Raw genomic sequence first — 13,893 nt, 5'->3', positions numbered from 1 at the left:
GTTTGGTTTGTTAATTAAGTGAGCTACAAATTAATCTATGCGCTCAAAGCTCAATTCATTTGATTAATAAACATAAACAAGCTTAACTCATTATAATAAGTCAAATTTAAGTTATTCATTCATGAATATGGCTTGGTCTATTTTACAACTCTAAGTCTCTAACTCTCAAAAAACAAAATTCATAAATTAACGAAAATGAAGTTCATCTTTGTGATCAACATCTATACTATTTATAAAAATATTTCATCTTTGGATTAGACTGCTATGTGTTTCAGAAACACCCCTAAATCCTACGTTTAATAGGAACAAAATTTGAAAACAGCCTAATAAAAATATATCTCTAACTTCACGTAAAATGCTTGCAAGATAAGATACTCTCTTACTAATTCATGTCTTCAAAACAAACTTATTCAAAAATTAAAATTAAAAAAAAAAAAAAAATTCAGTCCACATTGATATTTCCCTCAAGACCACATTCCAGCTTTTTTTTTTTTTTTTTTTTAATATTTTATCAAGACTCACTAACTCACTGGTTTCCTTAATTTCTAATCTCACATATATTATACTAAAAAAAAAGAGCCTCATTACATGCACAAAGTGCGTATGATGAAACTAATATTATATATATACTTATATGAAAGTCCTTGGGGGGGGGGGGGGACAACACAATCATAGATTCACAAACATTATAATATAAGCGTATTCACAGATTCACATAGAAAAATTAGATCAATGTTATGTTAGGTTTTGAAGTTTAAGGAGAGAAAAAAATATTTAAAATGGTAGATTGGAATTTTGGAATGGAGGCTACAGTAGCCAGAGATGGCGGTGGGTTAGGCAGATCAAGCTACTGGAGGCACTAGATGGATGGAGGACTGTAGGCTATGGCAGCGACGTGGATTAGTGGGAGAGATATGGCGGCGTCTTGGGTGGCTGACAACTTATGCTGTGCAGCGGCGTGGCTGATTGGCTGAGTCGCTGACCCTTCTCTCTCTCTCTCTCTCTCTCTCTCTCTCTCTCTCATCATGACTTTCTCTTGTTTTATTTATTTATTTTTTTAAATAGTCTGAATCAGTTTGTAGGGTTAAGGGTTAGTGGGTTTTTTTAATTTTTTTGGGTATTATAAATACTTTTCGCCCCTAAATAAAATAAATAAATAATTCTAGAGTTACAAAAAATTTATCAATTATCAAGGTGACAAGTTATTAGTAATTGATAAAAAAAAGTGATGTCATTAATGAGTTGTGTATGAAGCATTTTTTTAATAAATTAAGTATTAAATGCATCTTAATCACTATCCTTAATGTATTTATTAACAAATATTTTTAACCATTGTCACTACTCTTTCTGAGGAGGGTTTAACGTGCATGTGCAAACAAAGTAAATTTTAAAAAAAAAAAAAAAAAGGCATGCATTTTATTTTATTTTATACCAGGTGGTATAGAAAGAAAGGTTCGTAGGCATAATGGTGAGAGCTCCAAACTACGTTAACGTTGGTCCATCTTGAGCTGGTCCACGTACGGTGCGGTCCTTATGTTTTCTAGTTGGGCTGAGTAAGCCTAGTTTATTTATTTATTTATTTATTTTCAAGGTGATATAGATAGAAGACATGGGGGATGGGGAAACCTAGTTTGTTGGCCAAACATTCAAGACTCTTTCTATCATGGTTTCAAAAAAGACTCTTTCTATCACATATAGATATATATAGTAAATATCTCTAAGAAAAAGCCTCAACCTTTCACATATATATAGAATCTTTAACCTTCATTATCTTCCTCATTACATTAGTTGCTTAATAATGACTCTGTTTGGTCTTGTAATTCTGTGAACCAAACAACAAAACATAAAAAGTTCAATAACAAACCTGGTCTCTGTCTAGTAATTTAAGAAAAAAGTTGTTAAAACCGTTCAGAGTTCAGACTAATTTGCGCTCTCATTTATACATGAATAACTTTCATCTCCTTAAATAGACAATTTTTATAGGTTTGTTTCCTTTGAACTATCCTCCTTTTTCTCCATTACTGGACACTACTTTGTCTTTAACCTCGTGCAAGGAAGCATAGAAAAAGCCAAAGCAGAGCTGCAGAAGCAGATTGATTTACTGGTATGTTCTAAAACTTTGCTCATATCTTTGTTATTAATTATAGTCTTTCAATTTTTTTTTTTTTATTTTTTTTATTTTTATATTTCCAATTACTTCCACATATTCTTTGCAATGTTGACTATAAACAAGAATGATCATTCTTTTGTTAAGACTAAGAACATTTGTTTTGTTTTGTTTTTTTTTTTTTTTCCTGCCATTTGACTGGACCAATGCATATTAGCTTTGAGTATGGGCTTATGTTCATGGGAACAGAATCAAGATATCATACCACAATTTTGGTGCTGGAAAAAGAGTAGGGTTATTCATTTTTTTGATCATGTAATTTGTGAAACTCATACATAACAGTAAATTGTTATTAGATTAATGCAAAGAAAATGAAGAAAATGAAATACTATATATAGTTGTAGAATTAATCAACGACTGATGCCAGTGGATCTTTTGTATTGTCTCTTTTTTGCTTAAACCCTTTTAATAGTAACTTTAGACTCGGGCATCTTTAATGTTCTTGACAATCAAGCCGAGCTAGACACTAGCTGGAACCCTACATTTTTTCATGCATGCAGATTGCAGAGGACCACGATTAATGTGTATATATAAAGTCAAAAGTAAGATCATGATGAAAGAGAAGGATGGACCATTTACTAGTGGGAGAGGCGCTTGAAGGGATCGAGATCCTCTAGAGTTCCTAATGTCTTTTATCAAATATAAATTTTTAAATCCTGACATTTCTTTTAAAATATAAGAGTAGTCCAGGTTATGCTTTCTCAACATTCTACTAATAAATCCATTAAAATAATAATTGTTAAAACAAAAAATCCAAAACCAAAAAAATATCTTAAAAAACAAAGTTTGCAAAGAATAATAACATGCTTCAAACTATTTTGGGTATTTTTATTTCCTTCACTGTTTTTGAGGAGAGACTTGGGTTTCAAAGCACTTATACTGAGTTAGTTGTTTTGGTTTGAGGAGATGGAGTTTTTACAGGAGAGACATTTGTAAATTTTTATTTTTTATTTTTTTATCTGGAGACATTAACTTCAACGTTAACAATTAGTTGTTTTTTAAATACTGTTAATTTAATGAGTTTGAGTGGAACGCTGATATGACATAATTTGAAACTTTATATTTTAAACGAAATGTTAAGATTTTAAGAATTCTATATGGTAGAGAGTGGTAGAGAGTATATCTAGATAATTTTGATTCCACTTGAAGCATGATTTGTATCACTGGTCACCAAAAATAATTTATATAGAGTGTGGACCAATGGTCTTGCTATATCGCATGGCTGCATATTTTGTGCTACAAAAGATCTTCTAATGCTGATACTAATTTGATTTTAACCACACGTTGTGAGGTCAATAAAATAAGAAAAACACAGTGTATATATAGATTACATGTGATTAATCTAATCCTTCAAAATCAGTGTATATATAGTTAGCTTACATAAATTGTTTGAAACAAAATTATATGCCAATGGGCTGTTACTATTATGTTGATAGGTTTTCGAGATATTCAAGTTTAAAAAGTCTCATTAACGAGAATTCAATAACGATCTAGGTCTGCATAGTAATCAAGCTTGATTGTTGTGAAATTGGATTTTATTTATCACCGAATTTGGCTTAGGTGCATGGGAATGCTATGGGATGTGGTTGGGTGATTAAGGTTTAAGTTTGTTTTTGTCTTGGTAACGTTATTTGTATCTACCTCATGGCCTATTAATTTGTATCCCATTTAGGGGAAGGAAATGCTAATTGCTTAGAGACTACAATAGCTTTAAAAACAAAACCCAATTTAGGTGCATTTCATTCCTTAATTTCGACCTTTTGTCATTCTCTAATCTTTCAATCCTATTCCACTTTGCCTAATTCCAAACCCTTGCTCTTTAGTCTTTATTCGTGTGAAAAATTAGGTCTTTCATCATAATCCCACTACCTTTTACCGTTCTAGTACGGAGATATATATACACACACACACTGAATTTAAACCTTTTGCTTCTATTGGCACATAAGGCAGAATTAACCTGCCAATGTTATGATTTTATGTCAGAATATTCCCTTAATGGAAAGAGTCAATTTCTCCTCTCTCTGGCTATCATTGTTGAATATTTCAGATATTGGTTGAATTCATTAAGATAATACTGATAGTTACACTTAGCATCATTAATTACTTTGAAGTTTGCACTAGTCTTTCTTCCTTTGTTACGGGATTGCATTTAACAACGACTTGCTATAATGTTAATTCCTTATTAATGTATGGAATATGCTGGAAGATTCAGCATTTGGGAACCCCTTTAATGGAAACCAACGTATTTTGTCACTAAATACCAAAAGAAATCCCATTAACAAAAAACACCGAAAGAAAGGAAGAATGGGGCATATATAATGGAAGCCAACGTATATTTGGCAGTAAACACTAAACACTCCCCACGGCCTCACCCCACCAAATGGCAATTACTGTACTGTTTCAAGTTTTTTTTTTTTTTTTAATTATATATTTTCTCCCAAAAAAAAAAGAAAAAGTTTTGTTATATAAATTTATTGCTAAATTATTGTTACATTTAAGTGTTTCATGTATGTGGAGATAGTGGCAGTAGTCATTACTCATGAGTAATCTTTATATAGTTTGCAATACATATTTGACTTTTTATTGTAGTTGTCGGACCATGAGGATTATACCACTCTATTTCAAAATTAATTGGTGATAAGAATAACACTTAAGTATTTTATGGCATTCGACATCTTGCTCAGGCCTATTTTAAAAGTGAAAGTAGGAAGTTGAATTGTGGTCTCCCAACAATCCTTCATCACATTGAGGCTCCTACGACTCAAATATGACCTTAGCACTAATACCACTTGTTAGACTATGAGATGTGTCACTTCACCTCAAAACTAATTGATAATGAGAAAAACATACTCAAGTCTTTTATGGTATTCAACATCATATCTTACAAACTTGTTTTTAAAGTTATTGTAGAAAGTCAAATTGTTGTACCAACGGTAGTTATCATGGTTTTGTCATTGTGTCATATTTTCCATGGTGCACCGAAATTGACGGTGCAAGATTCCGACTACAGCTATAATGAATGTCAAACATAAGGATTATATCTAATTGAAGAATCATTTATTTATTATTTGATCATTTTGCATTGACTAAAATATCTACTAGTTAGTACACAGCCACTTTCGTATGTTCTAATTCGAATTATAATATAAATATTTTTATTTATGTTGTCTTTAGCTTGGTTGATACAAAGATTTCTTTATGTTGCAAATTAATATCAATTGGTGACATCTGTCTTCCCATTTTTTCGTTCAACGGCAACAACTGTGTCTTTGCTGTTTTTTAATAGGACTGGATATATATGTTTTTGCTGCCAATAATTTTGGCTTCAGCAGAGTGAGTTGTACCCACAGTTTTTATAATCTTCTCATCATTTAAAAGTCTAGCCTTGAGCTCTATGCATTAAAACTCAGATTAGGCATTTTTTTTTTTTTTTCACATTTTAAAGTTTTATTGTGTAGCTTTTATATGTGGACCACCACTTTTGTTTCATGTTCTATGCAATTTCAAATATCAAGCATAGCATGGAATATAATTGTTAATATTGTGATGGTGATGTACTTGTCCTTCAGATTTTAAGCCTTATAGTAATCGAAATATGTTGCTTATTACATGTACTCATTTGTTGTTTTTGCTAACATCATTTCTTTATTTCACACACCATGCCAGCTAGAACAGTTATTGGCACTCAGTTACACTTAAATTTGCTATTAATTTGTGCAATTCTTGTGTGTAAGATAGATGCAGTCAAAGGTGGCTCTTGTTGCTGATCATTTAATCAACCTAATTTGTTATTAGAGAATAAGAGAATATGATCTTAATTAGGGAGATAAAATTATGACAAATCATCCAAACCGTGCTCTGTTTGCCTACTACATATATATTTATATATATTCTCACATCGCTGGAGTACAGTTTATTTTTGCCAGTTTGTATATTGCAGCTCACGTTACCAAATAAATTATCCGTAGTTGCATCAAACATGAAGTGCATTTGACGTAACCAGGGCCTACATTAGACTATATATGCTGTTTCCTATGGTTGGAAGACGTGTAGTTACGCTTATTTGTTTTCTTAAACCACATATTATTATTTTTTTCTTTAGCCTAAATATGGCCTTCTTCTGAACTATCTAGTGACTCATCTGCTCGAGAGAAGAGAAAAGGATTCAGTATCTTTGGTGCTTGACTGCAACTTGGAGTTTTTGCTGCATGAAAACCAAGATATAGCAGTAACTTTGAGGTTAGGATTTTCAGTTTTTTATTTCTGCACTGTTCTTCTCTAATCCTATACAGATAGCTTTTAATGTCTGCTTGGATTCTATTATGATATTGCTTTTATTGATTGAAGCTTCAGTCAGATAACAATAATGTTTGCATTTTGAGAAATTCAATAATCTTAGGACAAAGTTTAGTTACAAAATTAGTTATAGTTTTAAGTTACAATCTTACTTAATAAAATAAATATTACTTTATATTTTGAAAATCAAACCGTTGAATTTCATGTTCTTTATACTCTTAATACACATGTTAAATTTTATGTCAATCGGATATTATTTACTATATGATATATAAGCTTATATTTTATGCATAATTTTAAATTATAAAAACTTGCAATTTAAACAATTTATTGATGACATAGCTATTGATCTTTAATTTTCTAAAAATTTTGCAAACATAAAGATTATAAGAAGATTTAATCCAATAGTAGATTTGTCTAAATTTACCATTAATAAAAAGATATTGAGCAAGGTTGTAGTTTTAAGTTACAACCAATTTTATAGCTAAACTTTGTCCATAATCTTATAGCCCCCAGATCTCATCTCATCTTTTAACATGATATCTGGCCATAGTTTCAACATTGAAAAAAAAAAATGATTGAAAAACCAACATAGAATGAGAAACGTGAAATGACTAGATATCGTCTTAGCTTAACGAAACCTTTAAATCCAAAAAGGTTTCTTTGTTAGGTTAGTAGCGTTGGCAAACCATGACAAATTGTTAAGTCTTGTTATGTTGTAATGTTCTTATTCAAGTTCAAGACAAAAACCTAAGTTTAGCTCAAGGAAAAGCTGTTTTCGTAATCTCGACACACTTCTTGATTGACAAAATGCCTTCAATCAACTCTCAACTGAGTCTCGATTGATCGTGAACCAAGAAACTTGATTCTCTTGAAGGTCCATTTAATCGACTAATGAGTTGAATATCAAGTCCTACATGCAAAAGTATATAAGGGCACGCTAAAGTCGACGAAGTTTGTAGGGAGAATTTCATGATTGAATAGTCTAAGGCGCTTGGAGAAATTTGTGGGGTCATGAGTGCTGTGAATTCTACTTGAGCTAGCATTAGATGTAAGAGTTGTTTCTATTGTAAACTTTAATTTGATTCTAAATAGTGAAAATATTCATTGGATTTGTGATAACCAGTGGTGTGTTATTCCCTTTGGGTGTGTGGTATTTCACATCATTACCAAATTGCATGTGTCAATTATTTATTTCTTTTTTGGTAATTTAATTTCCTATTGCAATTAACCAGAATTTAATTTGAATATATAATTGGTTAATTGTTCAAAATTGATTTAACAATACTAAATCAACCAAAAGGGTGAAAACTTTGAGTGCACAAGGAAAACCCTAGAATCTACCAAAAAGAAAGAATAAAAAAGAAAGAAATCTTAAATAATACCCTACCATAAAAGGACCCTTAATTGACTATAAAAATATTTAAAATACCTCAATGAAATAAAATCTTATATTCTAAAATTACAAAAATTATAGGAAAATATCAAAAATTAAAAATGATTATAATAGACACCTCTACTTGGATAAAATTTGATCTCAAGTTTTCTTCTAGAAATAGAAATCTTTGTTCCAAATAAATAGATCCTTCAAATACTTCAATAGATCCAGTTTTGAAATTCATATCCTTGAAATAGTGTGGCAAAATTTCATCCCATTGTCCTTTATTGATTTACAACATCAATCAACAAAGGATTGAAGATAAAATAAAAAATTTCTACTCTATAAATTCAATGTATTTGTTGCATTGTCAATATATAGGATCTTGAGACTTAAGGGTTATAGGCTCACACTTATATTTAACTTTGATAAATCTTCCACAGAATTTCTAAGATTCTTGAATTCATGATTTTTTCCATTCTCCTTAGTCAATTCCATATTTGCCCCTTTAGCCTCATCTACAACTACTTGCAAGATATTATCTTGATTTTCTATCTTGACTTCTGCCAAGAATTCATCATGTTCTACGTCTTCAATATATTCTTTTTTAAAAATTGGTTTGGCATTATTGAACTCTAAACTTAGCTCTTCACTTGATAATCGGACATCAAAATTCTTGTTGTTACGCGAGTGTGCTTTGCCAAAATTATTGTTCCACAAGTATCTAGATGCTGATTTTGATTGTCAAACATGGTAGAATTCACGAGGAATTGTTAATTTTGACGAAAATAAAGACTATAAGTAGTTCTCACAAAGTGTTGTTAAGTTGAATTTTGATTGCTATTAGGTGCTACTTTCAATTCAGTCATTCTTCTTGTGTAATTACTGTCACCTGTTAACCTTGGATTCCTTAACTCAAGGCTAGCCCCTTCAATAACATTAGCATCTGTATGTGTTTTGATTTCTTTGGCGCCACTTACCAAGTTCTTCTTGAAGAAATCGATTACGCTTTTGTTATGAAAATCCATTGGCAGATGAAGTATACATATACATGATCAAGCACACCTGCATCAGTTACTTGTTAATTATATTAATGCAATTAAAGTTTCTTAACGTGTGTAATATCTTTAACTGATTTTATTCAAAGTATTCACTTATTATGAGTGCTTCATATAACTGAACTCTTGTTATGCTTTTCAGGTGTTTTTCTTAACATGGAGGACAACACACATATAGGTTCTGCACAGCAGAATTCCACTGAGGTCCCATCTCTCCTCAACTATATATCATCAAATAAAGTAGCTGGCTTTGATGACATTAGTATATCTAGCTCCACAAATGATCAGTGTCAGACAGGCGAATATGGATCTTTCAGTCCAACAACTAATGTACGTTTTCTTATAATCCTGTTCCTATTGAAAAGGAATTGACACTTCTAGATTCATGTCTCTCGGATGATTCTGCAGGACTAGAATGCCTGAATAAGCATTTGAATATAATAACTACTATTATTTCGATCTTGCTCTGAAAGATCTGCTGTGTGGCAATGTTCTATTATCGTTCTATTACTGTCACATAGGAAAATAAAGAGTATATAGTGATTAGGAATATATACTTCTATTACGTGTTATACTAGGGAACTGAAACAACTTCTATATTAAGGCAGGGCATTGAATCTGAACCCATTCAACATCATCAAAGGGTACCTTCTATTTCTATCAGCACGCCTCCATCTCCTGTGAATGTTCACTTACCGAACACCAAAAGAGTTCTCTTCAGTGGCGAAACAATTATTAGGGATGGAATTGCAGACTCTTTTGGTGTAACCAAGACTGCTAGCAGCAAACCATCAAAATATTCAAAGTATCATTCTCAGCCACTTGTAACAGGCCCTGCATTTAAGGAGGCAATTACTGATGGAAAATTTGCATACCACCCAAGTATTAAAAGGATAAAGGACAACAGATTTGATTCTTTCAAAACATGGTCCGGGAAACTTGAGAGGCAGCTCACACAACTACGTGGAAAGTTGCCACGGGAAGCTGGACCCAAGGATGACACAGTGCATAAAGCAGAATTTGAAAGAAATTTGCCTGTGGACCGATACTTTGATGCCTTGGAAGGGCCAGAGCTGGACACTGTTAAGGTATGTGTTTTCTTTCCTCCATCCTTAGGCGCATTTTACTTCTTGTTTTATTCTCTCTCAATATTTTGGGTTCAGCCACATCTGGGAATTTACACAATTCACAAAGTTAGGCCATCCAATAATTACAATGATTTTGAAATAAATAGAAGTTTTGCTTCATAAACATTGAAGGCTAGCTTGATTTTGTATTCAGCAAGGCCAGCCTTACCCCCCTAATCAATTATGAAAACAATGTTTGTATCTATTGCAACACATCAAGAAAGTACTTAGCTGAGAAAAAAAAAAAAACCTAGCATGTGCTACTGCTCATGCTAGCATTTTACATAGATTCTTCTCTGTTTGCGTGTACATATTGCTACTGCAACTAAGTGATATGAAAGTTACACTCCAATAGTATGATTATGAGGAAATCTTTTTGGTTAGTCACAGCTTTAATCAAGTTAGGATGCTCCATTTATGTACAATATATGGGTTGTACTTTCATTGCCAAATGATTAATTGACTGTTTTTCTACATAAAGAATAGTCAACAATTCTTGGTTGCTACTATATATTTGGTGACTATGCAACCTATGTGTTTCACATTGTTCATATAATTGTATATGATCTTGTTTTTCTTCAAAAGAAGCCATATTTTGTTTTGTACCTTGATCATGTATTGGTTCTTTTAACAGGCTTCAGAGGAAATACTGCTTCCAAATGATGATTTATGGCCATTTTTTCTACGGTTTCCCATCTCTTCATTTGGTATCTGTCTTGGTGTTACCAGCCAAGCAATTATGTGGAAATCTCTGGCCACCACTGCCTCCACAAAATTTCTCCACATAAGTCTGACAGTAAATCTCATTTTATGGTGCATCTCTATTGCTCTTGTAGCAACTGTTGCTTCCATCTACCTTCTAAAAGTGATTTTCTACTTTGAAGCAGTTCGTCGTGAGTACTACCACCCTATCCGTATCAACTTTTTCTTTGCCCCATGGATAGCCCTCTTGTTTTTAGCTCTTGGAGTGCCACCTTCAGTTGCTAAAAACCTGCCTCAACCTCTTTGGTATGTTCTCATGGCACCAATTTTCTGTCTTGAGCTTAAGATCTATGGACAGTGGATGTCAGGAGGCCGAAGGAGGCTATCAAAGGTGGCCAATCCTTCAAACCATCTCTCCGTTGTTGGAAATTTTGTGGGGGCATTACTAGGTGCATCGATGGGTATAAAAGAAGGGCCTATATTCTTCTTTGCTATTGGGATGGCTCACTACATAGTCCTATTTGTAACTCTCTACCAGAGGCTTCCAACAAATGAGACACTTCCAAAAGAGCTACACCCTGTATTCTTTCTGTTTGTGGCAGCACCAAGCGTTGCTTCAATGGCATGGGCAAAGATTCAAGGAACCTTTGACTATGGTTCACGGATTGCTTACTTCATTGGCCTGTTCCTTTATTTCTCACTGGTCAGTTTCTAATGTAGATGGACACAGATTATTACTGCTAACTAATTTAAATCCTCCACCATGCACATATGCTTACGCACATATTTTTAAGTGTACTGCCACCTTTTGTTGCATCTAGAACAGATGATTAATTACCACTTTTCCCTAAAGCTTAAGCTTTTTGGACAAGTGGTAGTTTATCATGCATTACAAAACAGTGAGGAAGAAGACTGGTAAAACATGAACAAGGTACAAAAGCAAGCAAGACAGAGAGGTCAAATTTAATATGACCAAAAACCTTTTTAAAGAATCTTATTAGTAGTAAAAAAGAGAAATTTATAATTTGGTAAAAAATTTGCCACTTTAGTGCCTTCACCATGAACGGAAATTACACTTCATTTAGTATTGACTTGGTGCCAAAATATGATTAGTTGCCCCCTAGCACAAACACTATGATCAATTGTTATGATGGTTTTCTGAACTATTTATTTTTCTGTGTTTTTGCAGGCAGTTCGGCTTAATTTCTTCCGAGGATTCACGTATGATATGACTTATATTTCTCAGCTACATAATTATTGTTCCACCTCCTTTTGTTCACTTTTCTGATACTATATATTCTTTTCAAATCCATAGGTTTTCGATGGCATGGTGGGCCTACACTTTTCCAATGACTGGTGCTGCCATTGCAACCATTAGGTACTCAAATGAAGTCACAAGTGTATTGACCCAAGCCCTGTCTGTCATCCTCTCCGCCACTGCTACGCTTACAGTTACGGCTCTGCTTATAACAACTATCTGGCATGCCTTCGTTCTCCAAGACCTTTTTCCTAATGACCTCGCTATTGCCATCAGTGAGACAAAGCCAAAACCATACAGGAAATGGTTTCATCTAGGACACGGTAGCTCAGACGACAAAGATGATGAAAATTTCTTAAAATTTAGAGGCTCAGGTGGCAATGATTTAGAGGCCTCTACAAAACCTCCAAGCTCTGAGAGAGGTGAAGCTTAAGCTTGTACTATGAGGTCCATTTTTCAATGGACTTAAGAAGTTGGTGACATTCAATGAGTGTTTGGCTACTCAGACATGGGAGGAACAAAATATAGAGTTTTGAAAGTTCCCGTGAACATGTGTAGTGTAATGAAAGTTTCTTTACTAAGAGAAGAGTGATGTGTAAACAGTAGCTGAGTGTTACATTGTAACAGATGGTGTTTGGAAGTATATTAATACATGTATATTTTTCTAGAAAAATAGTCAGTTATTTCCACACCAAAAAAAAAAAAAAAAAAAAAAAAAAAAAAAAAAAAAGGAAGAAGAACCATTTCTCTATCTGCTGGGTTCATTTAATCATTATCTTTCTCATACTAGCAAGGAACCAGGTTTGATCATATACAGGCCTTTGATATTTTTAACCACAGAACATAAATGAAATGAAGTGCCTAGGAAGTTTTCACCTTGCTCACTATGGCATGGTGACTCAAATGTATGATTGATAACTGCAAATATTGGATTTAAGCACATTGGTCACACACTTTCATCCTAAATCATGGTGGAGTTGGAATAAACAGAAAGTATATTGGATTTCTATTATGAAAATTTTTGGTTTTTGAGGGTGCAATATCATTGCTACAAAAATTTTGGGTCGAAGGAAACTTGTGTATCATTGATTTGCATGGTTACCAGCCATACTAACTCTCATTATGTATGTTGTTACAATTTTAGGGATTTAATTTCTAAATTATCAAATAGTTTATATACCATATATGTCAATTTGTTTTGAAGGCAGTGCATGTAATATACACAAAAAAATATATATATGGAACGAATATATTTAAGTTTAAATTTACAAATTTGAAATAATTACCAAAACACCATAAACCAGAACCTACAAGGACTGGTTGGCTTCCATTAAACCAGCCTTCTCTCTCTCTCTCTCCCTTGTGTTGCCTTTGTCGTATTCTAGCAAACCTCACACAAAAATGTAAAATATTCATATTTTTTACCCTTTTGGATCCTTCGCACATTTCATTCAATAAAATACTATCAGATAAGTAAGCAGACATATTATTCCCAGATTTGAGGTCAATTTTATTTAAATCCTATTGCTTTGGTTGAAATTAGAGAAACCTTAAAGTTAAGGTTAGGTTTAGGTTTAGGCCTTGATTTAGGGATTTCCATGTTACACTTATATTTTCTTCCAATTGATCAATAAATCACGAAATTTAGGGCCCAAATTGAAGATTTAAACAAACAATTGATCAAACAGTGGCTTCTTAACAAAATTTTAGATATTTGGCATATTAGAATTAGGGTTTAATGCCTAAATTGGGGATTTTGTGTTCCAGCTTTCAATCTATCAAATTTATTACTCAACAATGTAATTAAGGGTCTCAATTAAATATTTAAACTCCCAATTCAGTCAGAGTTTGATCGGAATGATAAGATTTATCAAAATATGGGTTTAGGTATTAGGTTTATTATGTAA

The 13,893-nt window shown here is 32.7% G+C and overlaps 1 protein-coding gene across 3 annotated transcripts; it reads left to right on the top strand.

The window, feature by feature from the left end:
- Positions 1-5,411: 5,411 nt before the first annotated feature.
- Positions 5,412-12,679, top strand: LOC112028940 (S-type anion channel SLAH2). Of its 3 annotated transcripts, none has more exons than XM_065775277.1 (7): positions 5,412-5,500; positions 6,301-6,406; positions 9,042-9,229; positions 9,508-9,987; positions 10,661-11,431; positions 11,918-11,949; positions 12,044-12,679. In XM_065775277.1, exons 3-7 carry the CDS (start codon positions 9,056-9,058, stop codon positions 12,417-12,419), a joined length of 1,833 nt encoding a protein of 610 aa, XP_065631349.1. In that variant the 5' UTR covers positions 5,412-5,500; positions 6,301-6,406; positions 9,042-9,055; the 3' UTR covers positions 12,420-12,679. The 3 variants fall into 3 exon arrangements, with proteins under 3 accessions (XP_065631349.1, XP_065631348.1, XP_023917401.1); XM_065775276.1 differs by lacking the exon at positions 5,412-5,500 and adding an exon at positions 5,528-5,716; XM_024061633.2 differs by lacking the exon at positions 5,412-5,500 and having other exon boundaries at positions 5,957-6,406.
- The last annotated feature ends 1,214 nt before the right edge of the window (positions 12,680-13,893 follow it).

This window comes from Quercus suber, unplaced genomic scaffold, assembly GCF_002906115.3.
Source record: "Quercus suber isolate HL8 unplaced genomic scaffold, Cork oak 2.0 scaffold_108, whole genome shotgun sequence".
NCBI lineage: Eukaryota > Viridiplantae > Streptophyta > Magnoliopsida > Fagales > Fagaceae > Quercus > Quercus suber.
The sequence above is the reverse complement of the archived record's forward strand: the minus strand, read 5'-3'. Positions and strand labels throughout refer to the sequence as shown.

Coding starts and splice junctions, on each gene's coding strand:
- LOC112028940 (XM_065775277.1), top strand. CDS start 9,056: ATGGAGGACAACACACATATAGGTTCTGCACAGCAGAATTCCACTGAG. Junction 9,230..9,507: donor CTTTCAGTCCAACAACTAAT/GTACGTTTTCTT, acceptor ATATTAAGGCAG/GGCATTGAATCTGAACCCAT. Junction 9,988..10,660: donor CAGAGCTGGACACTGTTAAG/GTATGTGTTTTC, acceptor TTCTTTTAACAG/GCTTCAGAGGAAATACTGCT.